This window comes from Engraulis encrasicolus, chromosome 5 (genome assembly GCF_034702125.1).
Source record: "Engraulis encrasicolus isolate BLACKSEA-1 chromosome 5, IST_EnEncr_1.0, whole genome shotgun sequence".
Lineage (NCBI taxonomy): Eukaryota > Metazoa > Chordata > Actinopteri > Clupeiformes > Engraulidae > Engraulis > Engraulis encrasicolus.
In genome coordinates, this window is record NC_085861.1 from 18,779,497 (window position 1) to 18,798,098 (window position 18,602).

Sequence of the window (18,602 nt, forward strand, 5' to 3'; positions counted from 1 at the left end):
TTGAATGTAGCCGAAAACATGGTGCAGCATTACTCCATTTAAATGCCCCGAGTTTGTTTTCAGGAACTTCAGTAGCTGGCTGCAGGTAGGGCTAACTCCATAACACTAACATTGTCTAACTTTAGTTAAGTTGCTAAATTAGTAAGTAAATTTAGAGGAGCAACGTCTACAAATCTCCAACATCGCGATTATTGAAACAAACAGTGAAACGGAAGCTAAAAGGGTGCATCTCCAGACATTTTGGTAAGTGAAATAAACGTTAGCGAATTATATCCTTCGTTTGCTCTATCCGACCTAACAAAAGTACTGTCGGTGAGTACTTGTCCGGGTAGGAAAATGTATATAACCACCATGGTGCTTTTGAAATGAGTGGCTGCGTGGAAATATTTCATGTGTTGGCATAGATACGTCCACTTTTGGTCGGTGTCTCAAATGTTTTTGTTTTGTGATTGCTGTTAGCATGTTGTTACTTCGCTAGACATCAAATAATAATAACTGCCTAGAGTTTCGTTTGATTACTAGGAATAATTATCCGAGAAAACGTTTCTTGTATCTATGGATTAATTTGTCTAGTCACAGTTTCAAAATCGAAAGGGTGTTAACTTGTTGGCTACACTGCATGGTTTCACTTTGAGCGAATCGTGCCGTCTACTTCACCTTGTTCGCTTACTAGGTTGCTGGCAAAATGAAAACCAATGCCAATATGATGGACCGAGAACACCAACGTCAACATCTAGGCCTACCTAGAACACTATGCTCTGTTTGTCATGTGTGCCGTGTCTGCGTACTACGTTAGATTTTGAATGGAGCAGGCCCTTATCACGTGAGGTCAAACAGCAGCGTGTCTGCGGCCTACATAAATTTAAATGTTCATTGTTTTCTACTCATTTTGTTTTTAAGGTTAATTTAAACTGAAGCATGGGATCCAGCGAGAGCAAGGTGGCAACGGTGTCAACACCTAAGCCAGACCCACAGCTTCGCATTAAAAACCAACGTTTGGCCGAGCTTGCTGACCCCCGCTCACCAACAACAGGCATTGACCGAACCCCAATTCAGGTGAGCTGCATGTACTCTGTACTTACTTAGTTCACATTCTTCCAGATTGGGTCTGATGGCATCCATAGCCTGTATGGATGGGTAGAGGATGTCAGTGAACCAACAGGATGGCATGGCAAGCACATGCATAGGAGTCGGTCTCTGACGCCACCTGTCAAACAAGGAACATGTTGCATTTGCTGCGAAATGTTGCACTGAGGCGTGACTGTAACTGTAATACATTTATTTTTGCAGACTGGTGCAGTTTCCAAAGCTCCGGCGGAACCTACTGCATCTGCAGTGAGCACGGACCCCCGTTCACCAACACATGGCATCTCACGCACTCCGCTGAAGGATAGCATGAGCGGTAAGACTTTTGTTACTTTTCATTGTCTTGATGTGAGGTTTTCATGGCTTCTCTAGGCTGCTGCAGTATATTTGATTGCAAAACAAAAAAACTTCTTAAACAAGACAAAAGATTTCTACATAGTGGAAATGCTTTAATTCCTCTTCATGTAAGCTTATTGTGTTCCAGTGTGTAATGCCTTTTACCTAAGAACTGTCTCTTTCATTTCTCTTCTAGTGACGGTCAGTTCCTTTGCTCGTCGCCTGGGCATGCTTTTTATGAACGAATCCACCGTGGAGGAAGATCCCGGTCTTCCTCGTGTCACATTCACTAAACGTGTCGACCTGCCTGTGGAAGAAGTGGGCAGCACGGAGCCGCTTCTCACCCCTCACCCATCCATGGACCGCTGCGGGAATGATGTCACCACTGTTGCCGACGTGTACACCCCCTCTCAGGGCTACGGCTCTCTGGTCGGCAGCCCGTTTGTGTTGATCGGGGAGGAGACGGAGGTGCGTGCCGAACTCTCCCTAGAGGAGGCGGAGGATGCGTTGGTGGTCGAGGACTCCTGTCCTCTGAAGAGGGAGCTCAGCCTGAGCCTGCTCACCTGCCACAATGGCGTACACCCGTCCCAGATATGTGACGCGGAGGAAGAGAATGATGGCCACCATCATGTCCCGACTCTTAGTGAGATTGCAGTTGGTGAGCAGCAGGACCATGTGGATCATGCCTACGCCCTCCCGGAGGTCCGTGTTGAGCCCGCCACGCCGCTCTCCCCACCCCCAATAGTAGAGGAGATTGCAGTATTGGAGACGACCGCGGAGCCGGAGGTCGCTGTGGAAGAAACCGTCCCAGAGATGGAGATCCCGGTGGTCGAGACCGTTGCCGAGTTGGAGATCCCCTCGATTGCGGCCACCCTAGTGGAGGAAACCCTTGCAGAGTTGGAGATCCCCATGATCGCAGCCGCCCTAGTGGAAGAAGAGCCCGCCCCCAAATCTGAGGCCCCTGTGATCGAGACCGTCCCTGAGGTTGAGGCTTCTCCAGAGGCAGAGGTCTTTGAAGAGTCATCGTCACCACCACCTCAGCCAGAGCTCACCAGGGAATCGGAGGCCATTCCAGAGCCACCCAGCACCCTGAAGACTAGCGAGGTGGCCACTCTACCTCTCCCAGCTGATGCAGTCCAGCCACAGCCACAAGCTCAGGCAGCTGCTGCTCCCACTGGCATCCGGTGCCCCACCTTTGACACCAAGAGCCCGAGCCAGGTGGTGTTCAAGCCCCAGTGGCTGGGCGTTGGCTTTGGAGCAACGGGCATTAAGCCCAGAAGTATGCAAGGGCGTGGTAAAGGCAGCTCCTCATCACCGCTCGCTTCAAAGAAATCGTCCGAGAACACAAACGCGAAGGGCTTGAGCGTGAGCATGAAGCAGAAGCACAAAGGTACGTGGCCCATCCACCCCAAACTACTGCATTATTGGATATGATGGTGGATTAACAGTAATATTGTGAGGTTCAGCCTTTATTTATTTACTTACTTACTTACTTCATTTTTTGTTTTTTTTAAACCTACAAATGTTTTGCTTTTGTATAGGGGTCTTCTATCAATATGTTCGCTCATGTGTCTTCTTGGTTTTGCTTGCAGGTAAAACGCTTGGCGGCGAGGGACGTTCTCCCCTGCAGCTTCTCCGGGAGACCAATTCCCCTCGTGAGAATGCCTCGCAGGTAATGTGCAGCATGCATAAACAAGCTTCAGGGTGGGGGTACTACATCCTGACTCTGGCCAGATGAATGTGGTCTTCCAAGCACCACATGTCATTCCTTGAGTGGAGCAAGGCACAACCTAGGGGTGGGCGATATGGCAGAAATGTCATATGATCACTTAGTGGTTTCTTTTGCCTTAAGACATGTAAAAGTTTTTATCTTTTACCTGACATGTTTCGACGGTGTTACTTCCGTCTTCATCAGAGGGTCACTGTGATGTTGATGAGTGACGTGCTTTAAAAACAGCTGATGTTGTTGTGGAGGTGTGTCCTCCCTGTCAATAATGACAGGTTGGTCACACCTCCTGCTGTTAGAGTTGTCCTCTTAGGATGGTGGTCCAGGTGTGTGTCCTAAGAGGACAACTCTAACAGCAGGAGGTGTGACCAACCTGTCATTATTGGCAGGGAGGACACACCTCCACAACAACATCAGCTGTTTTTAAAGCACGTCACTCATCAACATCACAGTGACCCTCTGATGAAGACGGAAGTAACACCGTCGAAACATGTCAGGTAAAAGATAAAAACTTTTACATGTCTTAAGGCAAAAGAAACCACTAAGTGTTTAAGTTAAACAGTTAGACATAATGAACTTAATTCATATGAATGTCATATGATTTTTTTTTAACATAAAATCTTGATTCAGATTTTTTTTTATCATGATCAAAAACAGATATTTTATGTGCAATGCAATTTGTAACTGGCCATTAATTAAATGCAATCACACTGATTGAAATTGAAATACAATGTAAAGAATGAAGACAACAACACTAAGTGAGTAGATATCACTCTGATACTGATGATAAACATCCAACTGCAAGACTATCTACTCGATTTCTCCACTTTGGCGGATTCGAGACTCATGACTCATTTGATTTCATGATTTAATATAGTCATATTGCCCACCCCTAGCGCAACCAAAAATGTTCAATATGGTAAACCAAGATGAAGGGTAGCATGTGTCACCAATGCAACAAAAGTGGGATCAACCTCGGCCTCCTAATGGCTGTGATTTTCCCATTGAACTCCGACCATTTTCCTGAAGGGGCATGGCTGTCATAGGATGGGAGCTTAGGACCTCATTGTGTACGTCACAATATGCGACCTTGCCTCCTCCACTTGTGCTTGTCTCCTCGCCCCACTTCCTGGCCCCTCCTCCGTGGAGAAAACGATTAAGTTTCCCAGCTGTCAGCCTAGCCACAACAACTTGTGAGGGACTGTTTTTCATTCACCATCCCAATTGCAAATGAGAAGAAGGCTTTACAATTGAGCTTTTGCAAGATATTGAAATATAATGCTGTGGTCATCATGACATCTTACTTCCTGGTACGAGGAGACAAGCACAAGTGGAGGAGGCAAGGTCGCATATTGTAACACACTCATTGATCCCAAAAGAAACTCCTCATGAACCATTCCCTCCTCAGCTGTCATATCTGGCACAACTATATTCATCTTACCGATCAGGTTTTGAATACTATCCTCTGTCACGCAAGGAGTTTTCTCAGGACAGTTTTCCATGTATCAGTCAATATCTTCAATGTATCTTGTTTGTCCCCGTTCTAGATGAAGCTGAAGATCTCCACCCCAGACAGACAGCGAATTGGGCAGCTGGACAGACGAGCTCTCATCCAGTCGATGAACAAGGAGAATCAGCGATAGATTGCACTACATGGAAATACTCAATACATTGTAAATACTTCACATATATGTGTTTTTAACGTACCAACAAGATCTCACAGAATTCTGTGGAATGGACAGAGGCCTTTGGGACACGAAATCGGTCATTTTCACTGATTTCGCCAAAGTTCCATGCTATGGTCACAGAAGTGCTTTCTCTATTCACACAGCAGTTACTACAGTCTTGTGTTTTCTAATTTCTCAAACATTTCTTAGTGACGGGTTGGGGTTAGGGATCGTTTTTGTCTGAGCACAACTTGTACTGCTAGTGTTCTTTCGTTCAGTACAAGAATTTTATATCCCATCAACCAATTGGAAAAGGCATTTCTCTAAGTGTGGTGGGAATATAGAAAGCACTTCAATGAGTCCATCACGAACACACTTGACCGTGACCATAGCACAGAACATTGACAAAATCTGTGAAACTGACAGATTTTGTGTCCCAAAGGTCTGTGTTCATTCCACGGAATTCTGTGAGCTCAGGATGTACAGACAAAACCGTCCTTTTTTCCTACTTCTTTAAAACTGTCTCGTCTCTTAAACGACTCTGTGCTTTGTTTGCTAATTTCAATGTAAATAAAAGCTGTCAATTTTAAAATGTTGTTGTCAATTTCATAATAAACAAAACACAACAAGATGGGTTTTCTACAGCAATCATCTGTGTTTATTAGAAAGACGTTTAAGAAAGTTGCCACACATGCTTTTATGAATGAAACATGTTTTAAAGAAGGCCATTGAAAGTCCAGGCAAATGTGAGTATGAGATGACAAACCAAGTGAATAAGACTTTAACTAAAAGTATTCTCTTGACGGTTAATTCAAGCAGTTTGATGCATTGTGGTGGAGTATTGAAAACTGAAATGCTTGTCCTGGAATTTAAATGTCAAAGTATGCAGAAATATTCTAATCACATGTGAGGGTGATTCTATAAACTGGATATTTTAATGGTCAGTAAAATGAAGCAAATCCACGTATTCTACACTAGTTCACTAAATTTGCCAACATCGTCTTTGTTCTTACCAAGCTTGACCTGTCTGAGTGGTGACCACTTTTATTAGTGTGTGTATATGCATGTGGACAGGGGGTTCATACAATTCGATCTATTCTACAAAGTGAAAGGAAAACTACTCTAGCCACTACATTTTAATGAGGAAAACCTATAACAATGTTGCTTCAATCGTGCAACAGCTACACACACTGCTCCCAAACATTGCACTGAATAGAAAAGTGATCATTTCTGTGTGAAACTACATGAGTGCATTTGTAAGTTTCTTCCACAAAAGTTGCTTAACGATTTGACAGCCCCTGTTAAAGCACTAGTATGTGCTACAGGGAGTATGCCTAGTGTTTGTGAAGCATGACGAGGGTTGGAACTACCTTTTGAAAGTCTTTCTAAATCCTACCAAATTCCTTCAGAAATCAACAGCATTGACAACAAATTCACCAGCAAATATAAAGCCGGCCCAAAGCTTGTGTTTGCTGCGTAATGTGTCTCCATGACAACTCACTCTTCCAGGTGCAAAGGAGAAAAGATGTTTGAACTCCACTTTTACTTTCCCCCTATGTCCTGCCTTTAGTAGGACTTGGCACAGCAGAACTCACTCTTTTACGGACCATTTTAAATCAGCATTTTTCTAACTATCTCTTCTAATCTCATTCCCCCAACCCCACCCTAATTGTCATCATCTAACTGCTGCGTCCAGCATGTGTTGTTATGGTCTCTTTCTTGAGTGTTTGGAGGTTCTTCAGTTCCATATCTTCAGGAAGCTGTCCCAGGATCCTGTGCAGAAGGCCATTCCATCGGATGACACTCCATTGCAGCTCACCCTGTTGTCGTGGCCTGCCAGCGTACCTGATGGAGAAGAGAGACGATACAGTTCTGAGACTGGTGTGCAGGCTTCATACACCAGTGTTCTCCAAATCGCAGACCAGATGCGGCCCGGGCATGGCAAATATTGGGCCCACCATGAGGTTGGAACAAATGAAAACATACGGTATGTGTGCTATCTGTGGCCATACGGTCGGGCAATTTGTTTGGCCCTCAGCCTCATTTGCGCCTCATAATTTGGCCCTTAGGGGAAAATGATTGGCAGGGGCGGATCTAGCCAATTTGGGCCCCTTGGCAAAATATCAACATGGGGCCCTAAAAAGACATTATATGGACATAAAATTCTATGTTTCAGTGTTATTTAAGTGTTTTGAATTACATATATCTTCGATTACTTTGCGCAAATGACAAAGCCTTCTTTTTTGTGTGTTTCCTGCAACTGTTGAGATAGTTGGGGCCCCTATGGAGGACAGATTTGGGCGGGGCCCTAGGCATTTGCCTAGGTTTGCCTAATGGAAAGTCCGCCTCTGATTGGAAACCACTGCCATACACACTAGGACTATGTACCATACCATCTTGGTATGGTATACAACATGTCCTTGGTACCCCAACCAAGACCAGAGGAGTATTCCAAGAAGCTGGTTACTATTAAGCAAAGAAGTGATGATATTTCATTCACGTTTTTGCCCTTTTTTTCTCGCCAACTTACCGACTCTCTCCGCCTTCAGCGAGTCCCAGATGTTGACGTTGAAGTCGTCATAGCCGGCGAGGATGATCCTCCCAGACAGAGATGGCGCTAGAGAGGTGACGCCGCACATGATGCTGGAGTCCTGGTAGGTGATCAGCTCCTGGTCAGACCTCAGGTCGTACAGCCTACAGGTGGCGTCATCCGAACCAGTGAGGATGGCGTTACCATTGGGGAAGAACTGAAGGGTAAAGGAAAGGAAGGACAGGGAAACAAACCTTTTTTATCAGAGATAATGTCAAAATGTTATTATATCTGTGTCTCATATTAGTGTGTTGGACATGGCCTGGAGAATAATATATACAGCACCAATGAGAACACTGTATGTCTGTGCTGTGCAACGGTTATGTGTACCACTGTACTGTAATAAATACTGTATGCTCCGTATGCTGTATGCTGTCATAGGATTAGAATAGGGAACTGGATTACTGCTCACCCCAATGGCATTGACGTCACTCTCATGTCCACTGAAGGTGTGGGTACAGTTTCCATCTCGAATGTCCCAGTGTTTGGCTGTGTAGTCGCAGGCCCCTGAGATGAAGGTCTTGAAGTCTGGAGCCATGCCGAGAGACATGCAGTCTCCCAGGTGGCCTGCAAAGGTGGTCTTCTCCGTTCCTGTCTCTATGTCCCACAAGATGCTGAGACACACAAAAGTAATTTGAATGAGAGAAATAGGTTAACCCTGTGCTATTTATTTATGTCATTGAGTAATCACAGGTGTTTCAAAATGATCATCAGGTTGGTTTATTGGGGTTAATTAATGGTCCCGATGGGACGCCCAAAACCCATAGTGTGGCCTAATGTCTCTTAATTTAGTTATTACCATGTGCAGTCGCCAGAGCTGGTGATGATCTCACTGTCACTTACGAAACGACAGCAGGAGAGGTAGCCTAGGCAACAGAAACAAAATGGAAACATTTATCACCTGATACCTTTCTGAATCTCTTTGGCAAGAGATTCAAAAGTGATCAGAGTTAGCCAGGCCATGCCCTCCTAGTGATGCAGCACCCCCGGCATTGCTTCTAGTCAGGCTAAGAGCAATGTAAATATTATTTCTGATCTTCCGAAAAATCGGGAACTCCACCCACTTTGTTGGAAACCAGTCAGCCAGTGGCAAACCTAGGGAGGCGGGTCAACTATTCCGTTTAGGAAATGTTAATCGCTATGCTCTTGGTCAGACCAAGTCTCGAAGAGATTTGAAAGTCAATGATAATCAGGCTAGATCAGAGTAGGATTTATTATTATTCACATAACATGTTCTGTCTTGTTGATATTGGGCCATGTAAAGACTGTTTACATCAAATACTACCTGTCAGTAAAAAAATGCAGTACTGATTCAACACTCTAAGTACTCTGGAACCAAATTCAATCTAGAATATGTTAAATTAATTCTCTTAAGTGTTAAGTTAACACTGCATTTTTGCTGTGTAGTAGCACTGTAAGGTTTCTCACCTGTGTGTGATGCTAACTCGCGCATGACCTTGACATTGCCGTCCTTGCCCTTGAGGTTGTAGATGGAGCACATGTTGTCCAGGCCGCCACATGCCACCAAGTTCCCAGATGGAGCGTACGCACACGTCATTACCCATGATGACTTGAGGGGGATGGCACTGACCTGTGGAGGTTGACATCAAGTCAGACAGGGCAGGGTTGTTCCCAATGGGTAATTTTAAACACAACTAATGAATAGAGGTAGAGACCTACGATAAGGTTGAATAACATGTACAGAACACTTTAGAATTTCAGGTCATTGAGTCTTTGTTGCCATGGGGACATGAGCTGCTTTCTTCCAGAGATTGTATCTAGCGACTATATCTCTGTTTATTCCCGGTCATCTTACCTTGTTGGTGGTTATGGTGTCCCAAACTATCAGTTTGCCATCCTGTGATGCGCTAACACACAGCCTAAAAGAGACAAACGAGACAAATGAGCCTTAAACAGACAAACTATTAAACAATAAATTGTTTGTTACTATTGTGTGTTTTTGTCAGACAATTACTGTAACAAACAAACAATAGTAGTTTTAAAGTAGGAATACGGTATTTTGTTATAGAATGAAACATTTATGACTGATTCTACGTTTCGAGTGCGCTTTTGGCAAAAGCAAAATGTCAATTATCTGTATTTTCATTTTTTTTAAATGACCTAGATGTTTCTATAGTGTATACATTTAAATTTCCAAACAAACAAATTGGCAAGCTTAATCTTAAATAATTTGTGAAATATTTTAATGAAAGCGAACATTTGCTTGATTATTTTGTCAACAGTGTTATGGACAAATACTATGTCATTTCAAGCATATATAAAAATACTACACAATTGAAACAACATATGTTTGAAAGTTCTTATGTCCATTAACAACAATGTTGTCATTAATCCACGTAACTGATATGGAAAATGTGATCGTTGAGCTTCATAAGTAGGATTTTATGATTCACTGTGATACAGACTGGCACTATTTTTCATTAAAAATTGCTGTAACGTCTGATTTGAATTTAGTCACCCTCCTTACACAAGACTCGCCTCTCCAGAGATAATATCTGTTCATAGGATTCTTTTCATCACATAAGAGACCAATAGCACAAAAACACTTTCAAAACAGTCAACTTTGTTACTCAACTGTGTTACAGTCAACAGAGCAGGGGAACAAGTCTGCACTTTTTTAGGAGAAAAAACAGAGCAGACAAACCCATCTCCCTAAAACACAAATGATTTTGTTTGTTTGTCCATCAATATGGAGATAAATTGGCAAAAACATACTCGGCCTCAACTGTCATAGCTGATGCGTAACACAGTTGACGGTGACACCGCTTGACATTTCAGCCATTTTCAGGGTGTTGTGCTAGCTGAAAACCTCAGAGCTTCCACCAAAACACCTTAATCAATTCATGTCTTTGTACACTTGGTCTGTGTTTTTCTACTTTTGATTTCTAATTCAGGTTCTTGTGATTATGTTGAGAATACGGTTGACAGGCAATTTTCCCGCTCTAAGACCATAAAAAATAATGAATTAAATTATGGAAGAGGTGAACTCAAAACTCAAAAAACAGTCTTCACATCACCACCCAAAGAGGTAATGACATTTTATGGCGTTGGTCAGAGGACTGAGGACCAAACCCTTACTGATTTATGGCAGGGATTTCAGTGTGTGACACGGTTAACACAGTTTTCTGGGACGCACAGAAAATGGCCAATTTAATGCATAATGGAAAGCACAATAGACTTTTTAACAGTTTTGTCATATTGTGATAACTACCGTGAATCAACATTTGCAATGATCTTGGACAAAACAAGGTTTTTTACATGCTAATAGGAAGACTGAATCTGACATTTGGAAAACGAGGACGGCATGAAAACGTCCAAAAACCAGTATAAAATATTCATTCTTGCAGAGGAAAATAATGTTATGTCTTCACTTTCTGTATTATATGAAAGATAAATGTGTGCTAATGTCCAAAACATCATTGGATGTCGTTAATAGTTAGTGGAATTGGCAAATAAAATCCATGGACTTAAAAGCGCACCCGAATCGTAGAATCAGACTTATATATTATATTTCAAGTAATAGATGACCAGAGTTCCTTGCCAGTTGTCCATGTAACAGCCACGATATGGTCTCTCAGAGTGATTTGGCTTTAGGGGTAAAGACATCAAGCCCTGCCATCTCATCCTATTAAAGACAGCCAAGTACCAACAAATCCATTTGAACTCTCGCAGCATGACGGGGCAGATCTTATCGCACCTTACGCGTGGCAGATACCGACCTCTCAGCGTCATTGTGTGCAATTGGAGAGAGGCAGAGATAATTCACTGAGCCCCTTAATGCTTTAGTCACAGCCGGTTTACATACAGCCTCCCCACTCCCTATTTTACCCATGCCTGCAGTGCAGTTCACCTAGAGGTGCTATCGGGAGAGCCCAGCCCATTCATTCTGAATGGAGTCTGCACTCCTCCGTTGGCGTCCCTAGAGTGCTGTACCACCTGGAAAAATTATGAGTCTCTCGTTATACCCTTAAAATCTCTCTGGTTTAGTACAGTGGTTCTCAACCGTCTTTGTCTTCATCATAAGCCTCCCAATGCTCCCGTGACCTCAACGATGCCCCCCTTAGTATTAAAAAATAAAATGGACTAATGGACTACAATGGCAATTGAGCACCCTCTACCCGCCAGTTGTATCCTCTTGAACACCCTCCTAGGCCTCTGTAGCACCCCCGTTGAGAAACACCAGTTTATTTAGTACAATGTGCCCAGGTGGCCATGCAAACGAGAGCAGAATGTCATGAGACGGTGGATTGGGTGTTTTGCTGGTTGCCTGCCTGTAGTGGAGTGCAGTTTGTACTGCTGCGGGTGGATAGAGCTGCCTTACTTGGTATCCATGCACCAGTGCATGGCGTAGATCTTGGCTAAGTGCCCTCTGAGCGTCTTCCTGGTCTTGAGCTGCACACGGTTCACTGGAACTGTCCCGGACACGGTCTCTTCTAGCGTGGTGTCGGCGAATGTTTTACGGACGGCCTGCAGAAGAACCAGATGAGAGTCCAAGATTAGTGTTTCCTTCACCATCGCTTACTTAAATACCACATATTGTATTATATACTATATTACATGATATACCTGCATTAAAATACCCTATAGTATACTGTACTATGAACATGTACTATGTACACCAGTCAATCGGCCAAATCCTGGTGAAATTTCAGTTTGGAAGAAAATTTACTAGCCACTATGACCCATTAGTGAGTGTGTGTTTGGTTAGTAAGATTAACATTTACTAGCCATTTTGGCTAGTGATGAAAAAGATATAATTTAGAGCCCTGCTTATTAGAATGATCACACCAGATCAAATTATCACATGCAGACAGACCTAAGCCTACAGAGTTTCAGCACAGGCTTTGTCAAATACATACTATCTGTAAATGATGTCATGAAAATCAGTTAACCTCCTTCATATCAGTGATGAAAATTTGATGTGAAATTCAAATGAACTAGTAATTGTAATCAGTGCGATGGATGTAGTACTTGGAGCCTTTAGAGAGAAATGTAGGGTAGGGTGCAGCTGAGTCATTATGGTCAACCTGTGTGTGTGTGTGTGTGTGTGTGTGTGTTTTGGTCTTGGTCTTTGGAGAGCAGACTGAGCATACTGACGGTTATCTGATCCTTCAGGCTCTCTGCCTCCTTCCGCAGCTGATCAATTTCTCCCATGATGCCGAGGGCTCTTCAGGTGGGGGCACCAGGTGACGCGGGCAGGAAGTGCAGGCAGGGTGAGAAGCAGAACTCTGGGTGGAGGAAGGAGAGGACAGGGTTAAGTACAAACCTAGGTGCCGAATTAGAAGGGGAACAGAACCCCCCCCCCCCCCCCAAAAAAAAAATAAAGGTGGAGGGGCAAAAGCACCCCAATAATAATGAAAATGTTGATTGTCTTTTACAACACACAGTTTTGACTCACCCGCTCCCCCCACCCCCACCTTAAGTTAAATATATGGTGGTTGTATGGATGTTTTATCCACCTGTAAAACATCAGATTGTGTAAGAAGTGAGCCATCTTGTGAAGGATTTGAATATTCATGCTTCGTGTCTTTAACCTTTCCTCCATATTTCTGCCACGCATAAATTTGCAATTCAAATACTGCTCAGAGTGCTTTGCAAATATTCCTAAACGACCAGCCATGTACAAAGTACCTACACAGACCAACACATACCCACCTTAGAGACTGACTTAAGGGCCCAAAAGCATATTTGCAGGAAATATTACTGTATATTCGTCTGTTGTTATGTTGAATATACAGGTGTATATGCGTAATACATATATGTGTTTGAATAACAATCATGAAAGGTGGTAATTGTGAAAGGTGGCAACTTCTCATCTACACTAAGCTTTTAAACCAATCAATTCAACTGGCAGCTGATTTATCAAACAACTACAGGAAAGCTTAGCAACATTGCTAAAATATACAATTCTGATGAGATCATACGTGAACACCTGATAAAAGTATTGTAGGATTCCTGTTAGGCAAATAAAGGAGCATTCCAACATCATTTAATTTCTAAAGTAAAATACACTCTAGACATCACATCGAACAGGTTCCTTACATAACCTACTCACACATAAATTCATTTAGCCAGCACTTTTGAACATGACGTTTGAAGCATTAGGGAAATTGTTTCAGATGGGTTTTTTTTACTACCTGTTTAAAAACATTCTTAAACACCAAAACAAAACTTAAACACAAAAAAAGACTCAACCAAATTTAAACAACTTAGTCTAAAGAAAACAATATGTGTAATGCCTCTGAATTACCTTAACTTTCTACATACCTTTAGTGGACAAAATAAATCTTTCTCACAGTCGATAAATACAGGCCTATGTGCTGCTCGTATGGTCCCAGCCTGGGCAAATGTCTGGCATTCGCATGACACAAAGTGCTTTTACATATTATTTGTTTGTGGAGTTAAGAAAAGGAGGGTGGGGAGGGGACTGATGATATGACTGGCAGAGATTTGTTTTGTGTGCGCCAGTGCTAAACTAAACACAGGCCCATTAGATGGCTTTACCTAAAGACTGATCAGCCAAACAACCACCCAACCAACCACATCTCTTTATTTAATTTAAAGACAGCTATAATGACTTATTTCTCTATTTAGGCCTGTGTTGCCAGATGTACGACAATTATCACATTCGTACCATAATTTTATCTTCTGTACGATCAAAAACACATGGTTTATGATCATTTCAGAGATTTCATTCAGCTGACTTAAACAACCATTCGGTTTGTGTACGATAATTTCCTCCCAAAAAAAACCCCAACAAACATAATTTTGATGTTTTTGTACGATAGTTCAGCATTTGCCATCTGGTAACACTGATTGAGGCATACCCTAGGCCCTTGGTTAAAGTGAGGCCCATTATACATACTGTTAGACCTGCTGTCTTAATGAGTTTTATTTAATCATTATTCCTGCTACTTGCAGTAAGGCCCCTGCATGCTTGACGTCCGCTGCATTGTCCTGCGTGGCCCCTGTGCTTATTTAGGTGATTATACGAGCAAGAGGAACATAGTGGAGAAGAGGAGAGAGCTTTGGGTACCAAGCGCTTGCTCGGCAGGCTGGCCGGCCGGCGAAGACTAGAAATAGAGTGAGGCAGGCCAGCCAGGCCAGTGAGTGAATTTAAATCCTCACTACTGACATTTTAAGGGGAAGCCTTTTGAATCAAATCTGCTCTCATCCGATTACTGACTGCTCTTTGCATCTGGATAAGAATTCACATACGGGAGAGGGGGGGTGGGCAGTGGAAACATCAGAGATGAAGTTTGTGTTTGTGTGTTCTCTGTCTCTTTCTGTCTGCACGAATAAGGAGAGAGAGAGAAGAGGGGATGGTTAAGGGTGATAAACTCAGACCAGTCATATGATTTTAACACCCCCACCCCCAACCCCCATGTGGGTGCTATTGTTTTTTTTGTTTATCACACAGATGGTAAAATGGGATGAATGTACTTACTGACCCTCTTCATGACATTTTGTGACAATTTTGAAAAGACCATCTTTGAACTTGATTCAAACGGCAGCAATCTACAGTTTACAACCACTTTAGTACTGTACAGCACAAGAGCTGATAATATGCACCACTTCTAGCAGAAATACTGGATTTTTCAGCATGTTCAAACTAAGGGGATTTCAAAATGCTTGGTCTAACATTATGACCTTGTTTTTCATCAGATTAATTTACAAAGGGCCATTTAATTGATTTCATTTTTTAATAGTTTCAAATGCAGCTCAAAATGGGACAAGACACTCAAAGCCCACAAATTAAAATGGCAGGACATTACACTAGATTACATTGCATCACAGTCCATTGAGCTGTCACTTTTGGTTAAAACGTACCCTCTGCCAATTCCCGGAGAAATTAATTAATTGAACAATATGTAGAAATCTTCCAGCATCGTGAATTGCTGTAAGTGCTGTAACTTCAATAGCTATAAACAAAAATATTAACTGCCAATGAGTTCTGAAATAATTTGCCTTGCCACCCAGTCATAGCATGCATTAGATGTGACCTTTTGGGTAGTGTTTTCAAATTATGTTCACAAGCATGCCTATATCATACAGATTTTCTTTTGTTAAATTAAGTACAGTTTCTACACCCATCTGAGCGTTCATTGACACTAAGCACACATTTCCACCCAGGCTGTTGTCAGTGTGATGTTTCCTCACAAACGTTTCCTCACAAACTTTAAAAAGTTGAAGTAAATAGTATTTTTGAGAACTAGGCCAATATTAATTTCAAACTACCGTCAATGCTAATGCTAACCAGAGTCATTTTCATTCATTTGCCTCAGGTTAGTCTTGTGATCGATTAAGAAGAATACACAGCTGGGCTTTTACCACTCACCTGCGCGCGTACGTCTGTCTGTGGTCTTGACCTTCTGGCGTTAAGTTTAGTTCCTCCAGTTAGCCTGGTTCCACAGCTACAACACTCATTCAGTTTTTCTGTCATATGCAATGTTCGAAATCTGCCTCTGTCTCCGACACATGCATTCACTAAGGCTCTCTCTCTCTCTCTTTCTCTCTTTCCCTCTGTGTTGCCACTGTGAAGAACGGATGAGGATTGGAAGGGATGAAGGCAGATCAGAGATGAGGGGATAAATCCAGGAATGAACAGAGTAAAAGTGGGAGGGAGGATGGTGTGTGTGTGTGTGTGTGTGTGTGTGTGTGTGTGTGTGTGTGTGTGTGTGTGTGTGTGTGTGTGTGTGTGTGTGTGTGTGTGTGTGTGTGTGTGTGTGTGTGTGTGTGTGTGTGTGTGTGTACATGTTTAACGTGTGGATGGTTCTGCGTAGGGGAAAAACACAGCAGGCAGCCACACAGAACCAGGCCATGGGGTCAGGTGACACCAAACAGGTGTCAAACACTTAGAGATGACAATGAAGAGGACAGCCTGAGAAAGAAACGAAGAAAACACTAAACAGACAGTGAACCCTGTTATGCATAGAGTATGTCCACCCCACAGATTTTTTTTTTAACACACATGCATGACTGAAGGTGCAATGAAGGGATACATTTTTGAGTTATGCTAGGCTAGACATCATAATAATAGTAATAATAATAATCATTGTCATCGTCGTGACAACAATGCTGGACCCTCAGAGATGCTGTAACTTCCTGCTCTGCTCCATGATGCACTGTTGGTGTGGGCGATGGAGAAGAGATTACTGGCGGACATCAAAAAGCAGCTTTTGAGAACATTTCTATGTATGGTATAGCTCAGCTGCCAGAAATGTCAAAAAAGGCTCAGTGTTTTGCAAACACAAGAGCGGTCTAATATTAGCGTGTGTAAATTCAGGGAGAGAGACCAGGAGAGCACGGGGTCGAGATTAGGTGACCCTTCATCCCCTGGTGGTAGCCGGTCAACCACAAGGCCCTCTCTCTCTCTCTCTCTATCTCTCTCTCTCTCTCTCTCTCTCCTCCATATCCTCTCTTTTTCCGCTACTCTCTCCTCCTCAGTTATGCCATTCTCTCAGTCTTTGACTATGCTTAGTCTTTAACTATGCTTAACTAACTGTGCTCAAACTTGGCCTGGGCCATGACATTATTATTATTTTTTTAAATCACACATACACACCATAAAACATCCTAATAAGCAAAAAAAATGGAAGATGTTGGGCTGTGAGAAATGACCGGTTTGACTAAGATCAAAGTAAGATAAAGCACAAAAAGGCAAACCTGTTATGACTTAAACAATGTTAAGACATTCCAACAAATGGCTTCAAACTTTCCTTTCTGGTTTCTGGACTTGTTTCACCATTCATCGGGTTAATAAAAATGGATGGATCACAAAAAAAAGTGTATTACAATCATGCACCCCCGGAGAGTGTTTGAGCAGGGAGCAGGTGCCCTCCTCTCCTCATGGGATTTAGTAAGGGGCCGGGGGGGTGGAACAGTGGGCACAGATAGATGAGGATTATAATCTGGTGGGGAGAGAGAGAGGCAGATGATGGAGCGGGACTGGGCTGGGACAAAAAAATCAGGCCGGGCATTTTAGGCCAAGCCTGTGGCAATATTTTTAGTCATCTATTATGAGCTATTTTGACCACAACAGGCAAAATTAATATTTAAATCTGACTCAGACAGGTCAACTGTGGCAGCATGAGGACTGATACTCTACACCAGGGGTGTCAAACTCAAATTGACTGAGGGCCAAAATCAAAATCTGGAAAGAAGTCGCGGGCCGAACTCAACAATTATTTTTAAAAACGGACTAAAATTGTGCATGCATGCACTTCATAGTCATAGTTACATTTCACATACACTCTTTCCCACCATATTTGTCTGTTTCAAATGTGTCTGCACATTCTGTGATACAGTAAATTTCATGTTCAAGTTGTGTTACGGTGTACATTAATGGTGTATGTGGGCCAACTGTAAATACACATTTGAAATGATCTCGCGGGCCGAATAAAATGGCTCCGCGGGCCAAATTTGGCCCCCGGGCCTGAGTTTGACATCCCTGCTCTACATTGAGGGGAGGAACAGGCCAAAATCATCAACAGTCCACCAGGTAAGTGCCCTGTATGCCACATGGCCACTACAGCTATGTGATGGAGGCTTCTCTTACGCTTGACTGCACAATGACACACAGAGAGATAGAGAGAGAAGTGGCCTAAGGCTGTTTTGCTGTTATTGTTGTTACTGTACTGCTGGTGATTTAGGGTGCAATCCCTCAAGCTTATCCCCTCAGAGGCTGCTCAGATGCAACTGAGTCTATCTATGCTCTTTATGTCTTTATGTTCATGATGAACCGGATGACAGACACAGCCTCTTAAAACACAGACAGACAGCATTATCCACATATGAAGTGTTGGGGGGGGTTCTGAGTGATGGTGGGGGTTCACGATAAACTGATGTGCACACACTGAAATCTACTGAACAAGAGCTTAAGTCCTAAAGTGGAGTATTGGTAAAACCAGGGCTGTGTCTAGTAGCACACGGTCGTTTTAGCCTTGTTCAGCATCATGGCATGACGCCTTGCTGCGCCCTGGTTTACATAAGCATGTGATGTCATTAGAAGGGTACAGGATTGACCATACACTAGTGACACATTACTGCTGGCTGTTGGACAAATCAGGTGAGCCTGGCCTTTGCGCAAATTACCGAAGATGCGCTTTGCTTTAGTGCGTAGATTCCGTCAAGCAGCGCATTCTATCCACTTAATGGAGGATTTCAGCGATTTTGT

At 43.0% G+C, this 18,602-nt stretch overlaps 2 protein-coding genes across 2 annotated transcripts; one reads left to right on the top strand and one right to left on the bottom strand.

The window, feature by feature from the left end:
- Positions 1-33: 33 nt before the first annotated feature.
- cdca3 (cell division cycle associated 3) lies at positions 34-5,407 on the top strand. The gene is made up of 6 exons (XM_063198840.1): positions 34-243; positions 901-1,056; positions 1,291-1,402; positions 1,619-2,812; positions 3,015-3,094; positions 4,696-5,407. Exons 2-6 carry the CDS (start codon positions 919-921, stop codon positions 4,789-4,791), a joined length of 1,620 nt encoding a protein of 539 aa, XP_063054910.1. The 5' UTR covers positions 34-243; positions 901-918; the 3' UTR covers positions 4,792-5,407.
- A 94-nt stretch (positions 5,408-5,501) lies between these two features.
- gnb3a (guanine nucleotide binding protein (G protein), beta polypeptide 3a) lies at positions 5,502-12,661 on the bottom strand. The gene is made up of 8 exons (XM_063198841.1): positions 12,524-12,661; positions 11,748-11,893; positions 9,222-9,285; positions 8,834-8,996; positions 8,205-8,271; positions 7,818-8,019; positions 7,346-7,562; positions 5,502-6,660 (listed from the first exon to the last, which is right to left on the bottom strand). Exons 1-8 carry the CDS (start codon positions 12,578-12,580, stop codon positions 6,554-6,556), a joined length of 1,023 nt encoding a protein of 340 aa, XP_063054911.1. The 5' UTR covers positions 12,581-12,661; the 3' UTR covers positions 5,502-6,553.
- Between the last annotated feature and the right edge of the window lie 5,941 nt (positions 12,662-18,602).

Coding starts and splice junctions, on each gene's coding strand:
- cdca3 (XM_063198840.1), top strand. CDS start 919: ATGGGATCCAGCGAGAGCAAGGTGGCAACGGTGTCAACACCTAAGCCA. Junction 1,403..1,618: donor GCTGAAGGATAGCATGAGCG/GTAAGACTTTTG, acceptor TTTCTCTTCTAG/TGACGGTCAGTTCCTTTGCT. Junction 3,095..4,695: donor CTCGTGAGAATGCCTCGCAG/GTAATGTGCAGC, acceptor TCCCCGTTCTAG/ATGAAGCTGAAGATCTCCAC.
- gnb3a (XM_063198841.1), bottom strand. CDS start 12,580: ATGGGAGAAATTGATCAGCTGCGGAAGGAGGCAGAGAGCCTGAAGGAT. Junction 8,272..8,833: donor CGAGTTAGCATCACACACAG/GTGAGAAACCTT, acceptor TCTGTTGCCTAG/GCTACCTCTCCTGCTGTCGT. Junction 6,661..7,345: donor GCTGAAGGCGGAGAGAGTCG/GTAAGTTGGCGA, acceptor CTTCTCCATCAG/GTACGCTGGCAGGCCACGAC.